The sequence below is a fragment of the Vombatus ursinus genome, unplaced genomic scaffold (assembly GCF_900497805.2).
Source record: "Vombatus ursinus unplaced genomic scaffold, bare-nosed wombat genome assembly UNPS02014768.1, whole genome shotgun sequence".
Lineage (NCBI taxonomy): Eukaryota > Metazoa > Chordata > Mammalia > Diprotodontia > Vombatidae > Vombatus > Vombatus ursinus.
In genome coordinates this window covers 24,213,878-24,231,277 of record NW_020954546.1, presented here as the reverse complement: position 1 = coordinate 24,231,277, position 17,400 = coordinate 24,213,878, and the positions used below count along the sequence as shown (strand labels likewise).

Below are 17,400 nucleotides of genomic sequence, written 5' to 3'. Positions count from 1 at the left end.
ATTTGGCCTCAGATATTTACTAGCTGTATGACCCTGGGCAAGTTATTTAATCTTGTTTCCCTAAGTTTCTTTGTGTGTAAAATGAGCTGGAGAAGAAAATGGCAAACCGTTCCAATATTTTTGCCAAGAAAACCTCAAATGGGGTCATGAAGAGTTGGACACAACTGAAAAATGACTGAACAACAATATTTACATAATGCTTACTATGTATGAGGCACTGTGCTAAGCACTTTACAACAACCCAGAAGGTAGGTGCTATTATTATTACTTTTCACAGATGAGGAAACTGAGGTAAGCAGAGGTGAAGTGACTTGCCCAGGGTCACAGAGCTGGGCCAGATTTGAACTCGGGTCTCCCTGATTCTCCAGGCCTGGTGCTCTATCTGCTTTGCCACCTGTCTGCTACCCAAGAAACAACCTATCTAAGTTTGGAGAGCCTCATCAATAGATGGGCTATAAGGCAATGAATTGTTCAACCTTTCAACTCTTTAATAAAAATTATTGATAGGTTTTCTTTTCACATCACCTTCATTTCCCCTTCCATCACTCCAAAGGGCCATGCCTCATTACAAAGAATGAAATAAGCAATTCTTCAAAACTAACAGATGCAACGGTCCACACCCATAGGCCTCCACCATGAAGAAAGGAGGGGAAGGCAGCATAATAACTCTGCATGTTGTAGAAGGGCGATCTGCTTGGGTGAAGAGGGTACCCGCTTCTTTGGAATCCTGGTTGCTAAATGTAAAGGTTTATATATATTGTTATGTTCAAGGCTCCCTCCAACCCTGTGAAGTACAAAGGGAAGCTTTTATCCCTCCTGCAGACGGGCACAATGAGGCACAGGGGTTATAGGTGGGTCCCATAGGCAGCAGGGGCAAAGTCAGCATTCACACTCAGCCCCTCTGCTTCAGATCGTGTGCAAAAGCTTTCCCGGCCTTCACACTGGTTCCCTGAGAGCAAGGGCTTTACTTGCTGCTGGTTTCGTAGTCAGCCGAGGCTCCTAGGTCAAGAGTCAGCTCACGGTTGATGTTAAATATAGTGACGAGGACGCTGGATTTGGATTCAGGATCTGGGTTTGAATTCTGACTCTACTGTAATTTACACCCCTGTGTGACTTTAGGCAGATCGTATAAGATCTCTGTTCTTCTTCAGTAAAATGAGGGAGGTTGGACTGAATGGTTTTGCGGTCTCTTCCCCATCTGAGTCATGTGACGTGTTGTTGACGTCGTGTCTTTCACTCCGTCTCAATGTCTTCTGTGTCTTGTTTGGGGTTTTCCCACCTGCTTGCTATTGGGTGTTTCTCCACTAGTTGGTGCTAGTGAACTCAGATCGTATGTCTTGGGGCTTTCGTTTAGCTTTTATTTCTGGTTTAAAAAGTGCTAAGCAACAATTCAACACCAGAGCACCGAGAATGGATGTAAAGGCATTTATTAAGCCCCTACTGGATACAAAAACAAGCAAGGAAGATGGGCCCTGCCCTCAGGGAGCCTATGTTCTAGGGAGGGGGAAGACATAATTTATAGACATCCCTCTGGCCCCATATCTTCAGCTCTCAGTAGACCTTAGCTAGGGGGCCAGATGGCTGGAGGAGCAGGGATTTGGGATCACTCAGAGATGGACGGATTTATTTCTGGGCCTCAGCTTTGATAGCTACAGGCCCCACGGGGTATGTGTGCCTGAGAAGAGGGTGACATAGATGTCGGCAAGGATGAGGTGTGGATGAAAGAGTTCTGAACTTGGAGTAGGTGGGGGCCTGTGTTCAAATGTTGCCTCTGACATTTTCTGTAGCAGTGTGACCATGGGCCAGTCACTTGACTACTCTGTGCTCTGGTGACCCCATTTGGAAAATGGGAATGATAATATCTGCTACAGAGCTGTTGGAAAGGTCCAAGGAGAGTGATATATATAGAGAGCATTTTGTAAGTTTTGTGAATTAGGATTTTTTTTATTTAAAAATCCTTATTTTTTAACATTTTTAAAATTTTGAATTCTCTTTCTTACCTTCCAGGCCCACCCTCCCCCATTGAGAAGGCAAGCATTATGATATCCATTATACATGTGTAGTCATGCAAAACATATTTTGATATTAGCCATTTTGCCAAAAAAAAGAAAACCCAAGAAAAATAAAGTTAAAAAAAAAGATATGCTTCATTACAGTTGTTATTGTGGGTAGTTAGAGCTATCCTGAAGATGAATAGATTGCTTTGTAGGTTAGCTGTCTCTGGAGGTTTTCACAGGATTATGGAATCTCAAAGACCATCTAGATCAACCTACCCTAATTTTGCAGATGAGAAAACTAAGGCTCAGGAAAGTGAAGTGACTTGTCCAAGGTTACCTAAGTAGTAATCACTCAAGGTGGGATTTGAACCCAGATCCAGACTCAGAGGCTTAGGTGACCATTTGTTATATATAGAAGGGCTCTTGGTCATACTTCATGAGTAGGACTAGATGTCTTCTGAGGTCCCTTCAGGCTGAGATGATACGATTTTTCAGTGGGGGAGGGAGAAGAGCTTTGTAATGCTGTGGCCCAGAGTTCTTGATCTATCCCAATCAACACTGCAGCTAAATTTGACATTCTGTGTAGTATTCTGCACCCATAGCCCCCCACTTTTACAAAGAAGGGAGGGAGGTACATTCTCATTTCTTTTTTTAGAATCGTGCTTGGTTGTTATGATTCTGCAACATTCAGTATTGGTTGTTTGGGGGCTGTTCTTGGCACTTATATTATTGTAATCATCGTGTATATGGTTTCCCTGGTCTTCTGACTTCACTTTGCATCAGTTCCTATAAGTCTTCTCTTGATATCCATCAGTAAGAGAGACGTTAACATGTGGTGGTTTGTTAGAAGAGGCCAGCAGAAAGGGGCCAATGTGAGGAAAGGTTTGGGAAAAAAAAGGGATCCTATGGAAATCTGATCTTATGAGGAGAGGTTGATGGAACTGGGGATTCAATAGTTAGCCTGGAGAGAAGATGCCTTAGGTAACTGATTGCTGTTCAGTCATTTTTTAGTCATGTCAGACTCTTTATGACTCCATATGGAGTTTTCTTGGCAAAGATGCTGGAGTGGTTTGCCATTTCCTTTTCCAGCTCATTTGACAGATGAGGACCCTCAGGGAAACAGAGTTAAGTGGCCTGCCCAGGGTCACACAGCTCAGAAGTGTCTGAGGCTGGATTTGAACTCAGGAAGATGAATCTTCCTGACTCTGGACCCCGCGCTGTATGCACTATGGTGCCACCTAACTGCCCCCAGGTGACTGATTACTGCCTTCTGAGTATTTGACAAAGGCAGATATGTGGAAGAAGAATGAGCTTGGTCTGGATAGCTTCAGGAGACAGAACTCCCAGACCAATGGGTTAGTGGAAGTTTTGTGGAGTACGGTTTGGGCTCAATATAAGGAAGAACTTCTGTCAGTTAGAAAGAGGAAATAATGGAATGAGCTACTGTGTGTGGGAAGGGGAAGGTCAATGATAATGATGATAATAAAATGGTAATGATGTTATTTGAAGGGATTGCAAAAGCTGGCCCTTCTAGAGCACTCTACAGACGTTATTGCATTTGAGCCTAGAAACTACTCTGTGAAGTAGATATTATCTTCATTTTATGGATAAAACAGCTGGGACTCAAAGCAGTTAAATTGCCCAGGGTCACACAGGTGGTGTCAGAGGCTAGATTTGAATTCACATCTTTCTGACTTCAGGTCAAGCACTCTTTCCTTTATGCCATTTAACTGCCGCTTAATAAAGCTCCCAGTGGAGAGACTGTACACTTCCAGAGAGCAGGGACTGTCTTTTGCTTGTCTTTGTTTCTCCATCACCTAGCACAATGCCTGGCACATAGTAGGTGCCTAATAAATGCATGTTGACTTTTGATCTGACTACATTCAGCCAATTTTTATTAAGCAGCTGCTGTATTCCACACATTGGAGATTCAAAGGCAAAGATGAAAGTCTTTGCTCTCTAAGAATTTGCATTGTACTGGGGAGGGGGAGGGAAGGGGAGGGAGATGCGGCCTCTTTGTCATCAGAAATAGAGGTAGAAACTATGTGACTGTTGGGGATATTGTAAAAGCAATTTCTGCATTGGGGGAGAGAGTGAGTGAGGTGATATACCATGTCCCTTTTGCGCTTAGATTTTATGGCTTTATGTCATAGGAACATTACTCTGGAGCTGGGAGGGCCCTCATAGGCCATCTAGTGATCCACTCTTCCATTTTACAGATGAGGAAACTGAGGCTTTTAAAGGTTATGTGACTTGCCTAAGGTCACAGTAAGTGAACTCTGACTCAAAGTGCAGTATTCTTTCCCCTGAGACACTCAAGGCCTAGACTAAGGCAGTAGCAGTAGAGAAGGAGAAGGGACAGTTTGAAGAATTGGCAGGATTTTGGGGGGGACAAAGGAATCAAAAGTGACCCCAGAGTTTTAACCTGAAGTGAGTGAGAGGATGGCAGAAGTAGGGAAGTCAGAAGGGAAAGCTAGTTTAGGGTAGCAGCTGAGGACTTTAGTTTGGGATGTTCTGGGTTCTAGGTGACAATAGGGTATCTGGGTAGAGGTGGGTCCAAGAGGCTGTCAGAGATTCAAGCATGGAGGTCGGAGCTGGGGCTTGAAAGAAGTGAATCATCTGGCAACGAGAGACAGAGAAAGAGAGAGCACTCTCAACCTTGAGGAAGAATGAGCGCTCAAAGAAGGGGAGGAGGAAAGATTGTAGGAAGAGAAACAAAGGGCTAACACTGGAGCTGGGGAAAACATCCCCATTCAGAGGGTAGAAAAAGAGCAACCAGGAAGGGGGAGCTGGGGTGGGGGAGACCCAGGGGAAGAGACTTCCAAGGAAGGTGGTTAGCTATGTCAGATACCCCAGAGCAGTAATGAAGGGACTCCTGGGAGGAGGATTTGGTGCAAAGGTGGTCACTTTTTTTTTCTTAATAGTATTTATTTTTTTCTCAATTACATGTAAAGATAGTTTTTAACATTCATTTTTGTAAAATTTTGAGTTCCAAATTTTTCTTCCTCCCCAGGACACCAAACAAACTGACATAGGTTTTATATGTACAATCATGTTAAACATATTTCCACATTAGTCATGTTGTGAAAGAAGAATCAAAACAAAAGGGAAAAACCACAGGAAAGAAAAAACCAAAAAAAAAAAGTGAAAATAGTCTGCTTTGCTCTGCATTCAGACTCCATAGTTCTTTCTTTGGATGTGGACAGCATTTTCCATCGTGAGTCCCGTGGAATTGTCTTAGATTATTGCATTGTTGAGAAGAGCTCAGTCTGTCATAGTTAATCATTGTACAGTGTTACTGTTGCTATTTACCACGTTCTCCTGGTTCTGCTCACTTCACTCAGCATCGGTTCATGTAAGTCTTTCCAGGTTTTTCTGAAATCTGCCTGCTTATCATTTCTTACAGAATAATAGTATTCCATTATATTCATATACCACAACTTATTCAGCTATTCCCCAGTTGTTGGGCATTCCCTCAATTTCCAATTTTTTGCCACCACAAAAAGAGCTGCTATAAATGTTTTTTGCATATGTTGGTCCTTTTCCCTTCTTTATGATTTCTTTGGGATACAGACCTAGTAGTGGTATTGCTGGATCAAAGGGTAGGCACAGTTTGGTTGCCCTTTGGGCATAGTTCCAATTTGCTCTCCAGAATGGTTGGATCAGTTTACAACTCCACTAACAATGCATTTCTGTCCCAGTTTTTCCACATCTTCTCCAACATTTATCATTTTCCTTTTCTGTTGTATTAGCCAATCTGATAGGTGTGAAGTGGTACCTCAGAGTTGTTTTGATTTCTCTGATCAGTAGTGATTTAGAGCATTTTTTCATGATTATAGATAGTTTTAATTTCTTTGTCTGAAAACCACCTGTTCGTATCCTTTGACCATTTATCAACTGGGGAATAACTTGTATTCTTATAGATCTGACTCAGTTCTCTATATATTTTAGAAATGAGGAAAGGCGGTCATTGTTGACTGGAGAGGATGGTTTAGGGACAGTGGTAGGGAGAGATGGTAGGCAGGTGCCAACGTGGTAAGGAAATGGAAGGTTTGGGTATAAACAGTCACAGAAAAAAAAAACTGGTTGGGATGGAAATGGAAGACTCGAGTATATAGTAGTCATGTAGGAAAGAAAGGAAGAAATCTTTGTGCGAAAATTTTCTAAACTATACTAGTTCTTGAGGCAGAGGCTGAGTTCAAATCCTGTCTTTGATGCTTGGGGCAACTAGGTGGTGCCATAGCATACAGAGCGCCTGGCATCAGGAAGACTCATGTCCCTGAATTAATATCTGGCACCAGACACTTACCGGCTGTGTGACCCTAGGCAGGTCACTTAACCCTGTTTGCCTCAGTTTCTTCAATCTGTAAAATGAACTAGAGAAGGAAATGGCAAAGCGCTCCAGTATCTTTACTAAGAAAACCCCAAACGGGGTTATGGAGAGTCAGACATGACTGAAACTACTGAACAACAGCAATAAACTGTGTAACTCTGGTCTCTACTTTCTCTCAGTTTCCTTTTCTGTAAAATCAGGGGATATTGGACTAGGAAGCCATTGAGGTGTCTTTCAGTTCTGGATCTGTGATCCTCGTAAAGGACTGAGGGGTTTTTTTTCTTCTGAGAGGTGTTTGTGTGTCAAAAGGAAGGAATTTCCAGCCCCTGCTGAAGTCATCTGACTGTCAATTTGGCCACTTAGTGCAGGCATTCTTAACTTGGGGGTTTTTATATCTGTCTTTCAATAATTGGTTTCTTTTGTAATCCTGTATATTTTATTTTATGCATTTAAAAACCTGATTTGGAGAAGGGGTCCATAGACTTCCTCAGACATCGTCCACAGGGTCCAAGACACACAAAGTCCTAGTCCAGCTCAGGTGACTTCACGTTCAGTGTATACACTATCCACTGTATCATTCAGCTGCCTCTTAAGAGATTCAGACATAGTGCTTTCAGTGGAGAAACTGAATTTAACAAACTTTTATTAAGCTCTGACTGTGTACAAGGTATTGGGATACAAGGGCATACGTGAAGATGTCCTTGCTCCTGAGGAGTTTACATTCTACATCAGGGTGGAGGAGGGAACTGGAGATAAAACATGGGCACAGATAAGTAAATCCAAGGTAATTTAAGGAAAGAGAGAGAGGGAGGGGAGCAGCCTGGTTTAGTGTCTGGCCTATGTGGTTATAGGTTAGGTCAAGAAGGAACTCCAGAGGCCATTTAGTCTAATCCTTTCTGTTTTTACAGGTGAGGAAATTGAGGACTGGGGAGATGCAGTGCCTTGCCCAAAGTCACATAGATAGTAAGTGTCAGAGATAGAATTTGAACCCAGATCCTCTGATTCCAGAGCCAGGTGACCATCAAGATTTGGGGGTCCAGAACTGGATGGGTGTCATTGGGGTGCTCATGATTGGGATGGTAAACTTCTTTAAAACTTGCTGCCTTGCTGGGGTGGGGTGGAGTTGTCAGAGGGCGAGACCCTGAATTGGGGTCTTCATCTTCCTGATTTTCATGCTCTCTTCTCTGGCTGGGATGGTTGGATTGATCATCGTCTCTTAGGAGCCAGTAAGTGTTAGGTGGCAGACAGAGCTGCAGGTAGAAAGACCCAGGGCCCTGGCAGGCTCATGGGTATTACCCAGGGCATCGGGCGTTGTCCTTTCCCGAGCCCTGGGAACGGCCTCTCCCCTCCAAACCAAATGTGGAGTTGTGGCTGAAAGGGCCCTTCAGATGTGCCACGGCTATTTATAACCAGCCCCAGGGCTGGGCCAAGGGAAAATCCAGCGACAAGGGGGAAAGAGCCAAGTCCTGAAGTTCTTAGGAAGCAGGGGGTGGGGCTTAGCTGAACTCTGCCAGAGAGGGGCCCCCTCCCGCCCGCCCCACATTGGCTGGCATTGGGGTACCCTCTGGGGTTTTTGAAAAATCAGAGCTCTTACCCCCAGGCCCGGAGATTCCAATAGACTGGCTCTTGTAGCCAGGAGGAGTCAGGCCATGCTGAAGGGAAGCCCTGTCCACCCTGCTGGCAAGTGTGGCAAGGAGCCCACTTGGACCTCAGTGCTTCCATCAGACTTGTCTTTCCAGCAGATTATTTTTTTAAGTCCAAAAATGTACAGGACTGATTGTGTTCCTTTTCTAGTTGTGAGGAGGGGTGGAGATGCTGACTTTTCTCATTGCCTCTTTCCCACCTTTCCCTTCCCAATATGGGAACGGTCTACCCTGGAATAGAGTTTTTTGAGGTCCCTTATGCTGTAGCTAGACATGATGGCCTTTGAGGAGGTGGCTTACATGGGGGAGTATAGGAAATCTGGGTAATGGGGTGTATGAGGACAAAATGAAGAGCGTTCAATGAAAAGGGGTTAGAGAGAGGCTCTACCAGGTATGTAGAGAGGGGTGTAAAGGGTTGAAAATGAGGAAAGGGAAAGGAAGGCAGCTGGAAATGCAATGGATAGGGTGGTGGGCTTGGAGTTAGGAAGACCCAAGTTCAAATCCAGTCTCAGACACTAACTAGCTGTGTGACTCTGGGCTAGTCACCTAACCTCTGTCTGCCTCAGTTACCTCATCCGTAAAATGGGGATAATAAGAGTACAACCTCCCTAGGTACTATTATGTTGTGAAGATCAAGTGAAATATGCTTATTATTTTCTCCTTCCCAAGCATGGTGGGAGGCCTTGATGTAAAGGGTTAGAGATGAGGAGAGAACAGGAACTCTCAGTCAAGTAAGAATGTCCCGGATATACTGGCTATGTGACAGGGGGCGAGACATTTCACTTCTCAGTGACTCAGCAACTCTAAGAGGACAAGTTGCTGAGCAGGTAGTAATCTGCGCTAATAAAGGGAGTTTCCTCACCTGGGAGTTCTCAACAACATTGAAATCTCAGGCCTGATTGAAAAGAAGGGAAAGTCCTTAACTGAGCTGCCACAGGACGCAGAGCATCGTTGGGTGCTGTAGAGGACCCAGAAGAAGCCAGGTAGCGCTCACAGTCCTATAGGAAGAGTCGGAGCAGGATAGAAGACCCTGGGCCACGAATGAAATGATGAGTCTCGTGTTCCTTCTGGGCTTCCATGGGCTTCCACGGGGGCCGCTCCCTCCACCAGTGCAGATTGAGACCCCTCCAACTGAGCAGGTTGCTGGGAGTCAGCCTGGTGATTGGATGTCTCTGAAATTAGCCAGGCGCCTCATCCGCCAATGGCTGTGGACGCACAGACTCATAGTCTTAGAGCTGCAGTGGACCTCAGAGGCCATCTAGTATACCCACCCCCCATTTTACAGGTGAAGAAACTGAGGCCCAGTGAGACGAAGTGACTTGGCCATCACCTTAGTAAGTCTTTTCCATGGGGAAGTTCCACAGCTTCTAACTCATGGCTGCAAAGAGGAGAGAGGGTTCCCTGGGAGTTCCTAGAGGACAGCGTCCCTCTGGATCACCCCTTCTGGAAGCATGGGAAAGGGAGGAAGTGACAGAGGGGAGACTAGAACCCAGGTCCTGTGACTCCAAACACAGCAGCACTCTTTCCATAGTGCCACACTGCCCAGAACGTTTACTCCAAGCGCTCTCTCTCTCTGTCTGTCTCTGTCCCTCTCCTCTCTCCTTCTCATTCTCTTGTCTCTCTCTCTCTCTATCTATCTCTGTCTCTCCCCTCTCTCCTCCTTTCTTCTCTCCTCTCCTTCTCACTCTTCATTCTCTCATCTCTCTTTCTTGTCATTCTCTTCTCTCTCTTCAGTCTCTCACCTGTCTGTCTGTCTGTCTGTCTCTCATTTCAGGGAAGGAAGAAGCCCACGGGGTTGGGATAGCCAGGGGGGCTTGCAGAAGTGGTAGGATGATGTCCATTGCAATGGAGATCAGGAAGGTTGGTGAAGAAAGCCTGGCTGGCAAAAGACTTCTGGGCTTAGGAAATGCTGGCCTCAGCTTGGGTGATGGGCCTTCAAATCCGGGCTCTGCCACTTACTTCCTGTGTATTTTGGACAAGACTCTTCAATCCCCAGGCCTCAGTTTCCTCATGTGTAAAATGAAAGGGTTAGGCTAGACAACTCCTAAGATTCTTTCTTGCTCCTAACCCTTAGCCTGAGAGCCCTTCTAAATGTGCATCTGTGATCCAAAGGCCAGAGTTTGTTTTTTGTTTTTTTTTTTTGTAAGGCAATTGGGGTTAAGTGACTTGCCCAGAGTCACACAGCTAGTAAGTGTCAAGTGTCTAGTCTGAGACCAAATTTGAACTCAGGTCCTCCTGACTTCAGGGCTGGTGCTCTATCCACTGTGCCACCTAGCTGCCCCCCAAAGGGGCAGAGTTTGAACCAGGCCCGTTTGGTCATTAAAACTCTGCGGCCATGAGGTTTGCGGAGGTGGCTGACGTCAGGAATGAGTGGAACCCAGTTGGATTTCTCAACCTGAAGACCCAACAGATTATGACCTGAGTTTGGGTGGGATTGAGGTAGGGGTGGGATGGAGGAAAAGGGGGTAAGGAGGGAGAAGCAGAGAGAATTTTTTTTTCCTCCTTTTTTCTCTCTGCTTCCTGACTCAGCTGACACATCCCACTGATAGTCTTGGCCCTGAAACTTTGACTAAGAATCAGTGTTGTGTGTTAGAAGGATGTGGTCCTAGGCTGCTGCCACCAAGCTCATCTCATTTGCCTTCTGATGTGGATAGGGACCTTGGCATTCCTAGCTGTGAGATCAGAGCATGGGCTTTGGGATTCTGGGATAACAGGATGAATTGGGCTTTAAAAACAAACAAACAAACACAAAAACCAAGAAATCCAGGGTGCTAGGAATCATATGAATATATGTGTGCCTGAATCCCTTTTCCTCGTCGAGTGTGGTTGACTAGGCTTGGGCACTGAGGAGGAGAGGACATCGAGCAAAGCCAGAGTTGGGCAGAGGGGGAAGGGAGTGCTGGGTCTCTCCTGGCCAGGTGTGAGCTTAATATGTAGCCTCTGGTGGGAGTCATGGGGACGTTGGAGTCGGAAGACCCAAGTTCAAATGCCAGTTCTGCCACCTGGTAACTGTGTGACCTTGAGCAAATCATTTCACTTCCCTGGGTCTTGATTTCCTCATCTGTACCAGGTCCAGTGCTGGACCAGATGGCCCCTATGGACCCTTCTGGCTCTGGAGCTAGGATTCTTTAAATCACTTCACTTTCCTCTTCTGTAAAATGGGGCTGTTGGGCCGGCTGGCCTCTAAGGTCCTCTCCAAGTCTAACTCAATGCTTTTGTGATACTGGGAGGAGCTGGGAGCCTAGTATGGTGAGGTCCTAGTGCCCAAAGGGTTAAGTAGCCGTCACTCCTTTCCTCTGCCTGCTTTGGTTTCTCAGCCCTGCTCCCTTCCCCCTTCGTTGTAGGATTCGGGGCAGGGCAGGGCAGGCAATGTGAAGGCTCAGTCCTGTTTGCAGGAGTTGGGCTCACGGGGGTAAAGCCAGGCTGCCCTGGGGCTGAGTCTCTGCGGCCCGGGTCCCAGCTTCAGCTCTCCGCGTCTCTCACTGTACCCAGTGCCCCTGCTCTGGTGCTGGTGTTGTCAATAGGAGGGCTCCTTCCTGGGTCCCTGGGAAGCCAGATGCTTCCCCTTCCGTCCCCCACCCAGAGCCATGCATCTGGCTTAGCTGCCCTCAGCCAGCCTTCTCCTGTGAGGAGCCCTTTGCCAGTGCGCCCAGTGACCACAGAGAGGGAACAGCTCCACCTCACAAGTCAAGACGTGCATTTCCTGTATATTAATAGCAGGCTCAAACCCCCGAGTCCTGAAAGGGCGGGATTTGTGGGGCTGGGGCTGGCGCGGAGCTCACTGGACAGACTACAGAGAAGGAAGGGACTAGGGACGGGCAGCTGCAAGCAGAGGCCGGGGAGAAGGAGCAGGATCCGGGAGACGGCCAGGCTGGGGCTCATGCCGGGGCTCATGCCCGGGCTCGCTTTCCCCAGGAGCAGCAGAGACTTTAAGGAAGTAGCAGCAGTCTTGGGTGGTTTCTTTTTCCTTCACGGGTTGGTTGCCCGTTTATCTCTGGTGACAGCCCCCGGAATTTGAGCAGTGCTTGCAAAGGCAGGCGGGAGGCAGCCGGAGCCTGGCAGGGTCTGCCCCAAGAGTGGGGGACGGGGACGTCGGATTCCCCGCTTTCCTGGCTGAGAGGAGACGGGGGCTTGCAAGGGGCGAAGGGGAGAGCAGCCGAGGCAGGAGAGCGGGGAAAGCTCTCATAATGGACTCTTTCATTGGGAGCCTGTGGCCAGGTTCCAATATTGACTCTGGGGAGGCCAGCATGCTGGTGTAGGCCTGCTCGACTCCTGCGGCCCCCACTCCTTCCCTCCCTCGCTCTCTCAGCGGCTGCCCCCAGCCCCCTTCAGAGCTGCCGCTGCTGCCGCTGCCGCTGCCGCTGCGCTGCGTGGGACCCGCCGGCTTCCTGTTTGGCCTTTGCCTGCCGCGGCTCCAGCGGCCATGGAAGAGGAAGAGGAGGCGATAGGCTTTCTCGACAAGGTCCTAGAGGATGAAGATGTGTTTGTCTTGGAAGAGTGTGATCTGGGAACCCCTACCAGCCCGGACTCGGGCTCCCCATTCCTGGTGGCAGTGAAGGTGGGAGCATGACGCAGACGCAACCTAAGTGCCTGTCGGGGCAGGGGAGTGTTGGGGCTGGGGTGGGGGGAGGCTTCCTGGGGTAGCATCGATAGAGATAGGTTGTGTACACATTAAGAGAGCATGGGGAGAAATGCCAGTCTTTCACACCAGCCCCAGGGCTAAACAGTAATGGCCAACAGCATGGCCAGCTGGCCTGGGAAAGGGGGCTGGGGGTCTGCTGGCTGGGGGGCAGCTGTTCTTGATGGGCGGGGGTTGCTAGAATGGAGTAGAGTAGATGCTTGCCTCTCCCTGGACCAGCTGTTCTCCAGGGGAGTGGCTTCCCACAGCCCCAGGCCAGCTGGGCCGTTGGGGGCTCCCTGGTCCCTGGCATGATGCACCCTGTTGCTGTGTGAGGCCTGTAAAAGCCCCTGCCCCAGCATAGCTGGCTGACATGGGTCTGGGAAAAGATGATTCATTTGCCTCCTTGGTAACAGCAGTGCTGTGGCTCCGGGTAGGTGTCCAGGACGTGGGGCTGAGAAAATTCCTCCAGCCTGGAGACTGGGGCTTTGGATGAGGCCACATGAGACAGGTTACTGGGATTGCCGGGAGGAGAGTCAGCCTTGGTCAGGACCAAGGCTGAGGGGAGCTCTTGGACGTGCCTGCTGCCCACTACCAGAGTGACCTTGGGCTAATCTTGGCCCCTTTGGGCCTCAATCTCATTCTGCTGTGAAATGGGGAGGCAGAGTGTCATAGCAGACAGAGCAGGCCTAAGAACCAGGAAGACTGTGTGACCCTGGACAAGTCATTGCCCTTTCAAGGCCCCATGCAGCCCTCTTAAATCTGTAAGTTGCAGAGCAGGTCAGATCTGCATTGGTGAACAGAGTTTTCTCACTGGGAGTTTCCTATCTCAAGGAAAATAAAGATCCCATCCCCCAAAAATTTAGTTTATCTTGAAACACCTTGGTACAATGAAAAGAACAGTCACTGGCTTTGGGGTGAGAGGGCTGACCTGGGTTCAAATTCTGCCTGTCACACTTAATACTTGTGACCACAGACAAATCACTTCACTGCTATGTGCCTCAGTTTCCTCGTTTGTAAAATGAGGGGTTGGACTCAGTCTTCTAAGGTCTGTTCTAGCTCCAACTCTATCATCCTATGATCTTTTACATCCTCGGGCCTCAATTTCCTCATTGGTAAAATGAAGGATTTGGATTGGATGGACTAAGAGGTCCCTTCCCCTGCAGATCTTTGATTCTGTGATCCTCAGTGATTTCAAAGGTCTCTCTTGCTGCTTTAACATTGGAAGAGCCTGGGAAGGCCCGTCTAGGGGAGCACCTGCTAACCATTGGCCTTGCCTATAGCTAATACCTCCCGCATGTTTAGAGATATCATCCAGTTGGGGAGGGGAGGGAAGACAGAGGGGCCAGCGGTCCCCTTGACTCACCAGCTTGTCCTTCTCTGATTGCATCAGCTGTCCTCCCTGTCTCCCCTCCCTAGCCTCTACTAGTCTTAGGCTGGGCAGGGAGGTGCCAGGGCCTCTGGGGGCTCTGGGCAGGGCCTGGGGGAGCAGCGACTGCCCTTTCCAGCCTGGGCCACCTCTTAGTGCGTGTCTAACTTTAGCATTCTTGCTCATTTACTTTCTGTTCTGCAGCCGTTGGCGTGGGAGGGGGCATGTGTGGTGGTTGGGGGCGGGTGGGAGGGAAGCTGGTGACTAAGTGATGGCAGGGAGCCCACAGATAGAGAAGCCAAGCAGCTTGAAAGAGAGTGCCCACATGCACAGACTTGGGTTTGCCTAAGAGGATACTGACTGCCTCCTTATGGGTGCTGGATCTGGATCCGTCAGGAGACATGGCTTCCAGTATCACCTCTAATACCTACCGTCAGTACAGTACAGGATAGCAGAACTAGTTGTGGAATCTTACACAGGACACTTAACCTCTGGGCCTCAGTTCTTTTCTTTGTAAAATGGGAATTTTTGCAATTTACCTTCCCTTCCCCCTCTTCCTCCCCAAGGGTGTGTGTGTGTAAAGCTGTAATGAGATAAAATATCACCGAATTTAGCATTGGGAGAGACCTTAGCAGTCATTTAATCTAAACCCTTCATTTTATAGACGAGGAAACTGAGGCATACGGAGTTTTGGAGCTGCACTGGTAGTAAGTGCAGCTAGGTGGCACAGTGGATAGAGCACTGGGCTTGGAATTAGGAAGACCTGAGCTCAAACCTGGCTTCAGACTTTTACTAGTCGTGTGACCCTGTCACTTTACTCTGTTTGCCTCAGTTTCCTCATCTGTAAAATGAGCCAGAGAAGAAAACGGCAAACCATTCCAGCATCTTTGCCAAGGAAAACCCCAAATGGGGTCATAGAGAGTCAGACATGACTGAAAACGACTTAACAACAATAAGTAGGCAAAGTAGGATTTGAACCCAGACCAGCTTCTCTAGCCAGGGAGTCATAGGCTTATTGGATTTTGAATTCAGAGCTGGGAGGGACCTCAAAGTCTATCTAGTTCAACTCTACATGTAAGGAAACTGAGGCCCAGAGAGGTGTGACCTGCCCAGGGTCATGCAGGCAGCATCAGAGGTGATATTTGAAGCTCCCTCCTCTGACTCCAGTACCCGTGTCCTGTCGCCTCTGTTCCCCATGCCAGAGCTGAAGAGATAGAGAGCGTGCCACCCTTGGCCTTCCTGGGCATGGCTCCTCACTTCTCTAATCTCTGAGGGCTTGTTATGAGCACACAAACCCGCTTTGCCTCTCTGCCAGAGGAGCAGGCTGGCACCTCATGCTTGTGGCTGAACCCTCCACCCCTCACATGCACAGGCAGCGGCCATGCCATGAGGGCCAGTTGTGGGCAAGGGGCTAACACGGCATGGGCCCTCCACCCGGTGTTTGAGAAGATGAGAAACTGAGGCTAGGTCCCCAGGAGAGATGTGTGATGCTGTTCTCTGAGAATTCCTAATTCTCTCCATGAGCTCAGAGTTTATAGGATCATGGTTTTCACTTAAAAGTGGAAACAGATCTTAGAGGTCATCTGATCCAATCCACTCATTTTTAAGGAAATTGAGGTCCTGAGAAATTGTGTGACTCGCCTAAGGTGATGCAAGTAGTGAGTGGCTACGGCAGGATTTGAACTCATGTCTTCCTGATACAAGGGCAGCACTCTCTCCCCCACACCACATTGTCTCTCACTTGCTGAGTCCTGGGTGGGGCTGGAGGGCTGCCCTGAAAGTCAGACCCTTGACACTTGCACACCCGTGACCTGATCTGATGCCTGTACAGGTGTCCTTACGCTGAAGCAATGACTCATGGGAAGCCCATGGCCTTTGGTACCCATTCTGTCCCAGACATCCTTATTGGTGGTGGCATCTGATGTCTTCACCTCCAGAACTAGCCACTTGTGCTGCAGTGGGGAATCAGAGGATCCGCATTTAAATCTCACCTCTGGGGCTCACTGCTCCTGGGCCCTCAGTTTCCTTATCTGTAAAATGAGGGGGGTTGGATAAGGTCCCTTCCGGCTCTAAATGGCTGCTCCCATGAGCCTGTGAATTCACCTCATCTCCCTGGGTCTCTGTTTTCTCACTGAAATCTACATCTCTGGCTCTGCCACTTACCACCTAGGTGACTTTGGTCTCACTTTCTTCCTGAGTGAAATGAAGAGGTTTGGCTGGTGGTCCCTTCCAGCTTTCGAGCCATGACCCCAAGAGCAGCTGTCCAGCACTGCCCGGGGACTGGGCCCGGGAGTCTTGCCGCCTCCTCATTTCCCTTGGAAGGTTGTCTCAGGTTTTCAGCAGTTGTCTTATCTTCAGTGGAAGAGAGAAGGAGCAGGTGGGCATATGATTGTCTAGTGTTCTGGGCATCTCTCTTGCTAAGTACAAGGGTTCTTAACCTGGGTCCATGGATAGATTTCAGGAAAATCTGTGAATTTGGGAGGAACAAAATGACACCTTCATTTTCACTAACTTCTAACTGAAATTTAGTATTTCCTTTGATTATTTAAAAACCTTGTTGTGAGAATAGGTCCACAGGTTTCACCAGATGTCCAGGAGGTTCCAGGGCACACACAAAGTGAAAGATTCCTGGGCCAAGGAGAGCCTTGAGTCAGTCTGGCATCCATGGGCTTTCTTCTCTATATCCAATTGGAGACCAAAGTCAGTTCTCCCCCTGTTCTGTGGTTTTCAAAGGCCCTGGGCTTCATTACTGTTAGAAGATTGGGGTTCAGAGCCAGGTCTGGCCCCTGCTGGCCACAGGACCTTTGGCCAGTCACTGGACGTCTCTGAGCTCCAGATGCCCCACTTGTTAAGCAAGGATGATAACCTACCTCCCAGGGCTGGTGCCAGGGAAGTGTTTTGTAAACTGTAGAGCTCTGGGTAGATGGCAAATGAGAGTGAACCTTGTTTTAAGTTTTAGAGGTCTTCCTGAGAAGCTTTGTTGAAATGAATTTTTTACAGATCATGCCACTTTCTCCCATCACCTGTGACATGAAAACTGTGCCTATCTGCCTACCTCTCCCTCCCCCTCATTCCTTTTCTCTCTCTCTCTCTGTTTCTCTCTTCTCTGTCTGTCTTTCTCTCTCCCTTCCCTTCTCTCTCTCTCTCTCTCTCTATCTCTATGTCTCTCTCTCTCTCCTTCCCCATCACTCCTTCTCTCTGTCTCTATGTGTGTGTGTGTGTCTCTCTCTCCCTCCCCATCACTCCTTCTGTCTGTCTCTCTCTCTGTCTCTCTCTTTCGTGCGCAGTTGGCAGTGATGACTCATCCCTAGGTCCAGGTTCCTCCCCCATCTCCCTCTTCAGACCTTCTTGTCCATCAGTAATTACCTATAAACTAAAATAACAAGCCCTCATACACACACACACACACACACACACACACACACACACACACACACACA

The 17,400-nt window shown here is 48.3% G+C and overlaps 1 protein-coding gene across 4 annotated transcripts in view; it reads left to right on the top strand.

The window, feature by feature from the left end:
- ABR (ABR, RhoGEF and GTPase activating protein) overlaps positions 1 to 17,400 on the top strand; it is a 297,476-nt gene that overhangs the window by 132,914 nt on the left and 147,162 nt on the right. The window contains exon 1 of one of the 4 annotated variants that reach the window (XM_027861660.1): positions 12,348 to 12,531. The exons of the other annotated variants lie outside the window; for them this stretch is intronic. Within the exon in view, the coding sequence (XP_027717461.1) occupies positions 12,397 to 12,531 (135 nt within the window). The 5' untranslated portion in view covers positions 12,348 to 12,396. Of the gene's footprint in view, positions 1 to 12,347; positions 12,532 to 17,400 lie in introns of those variants that run through there. 4 annotated transcript variants of the gene reach the window in all.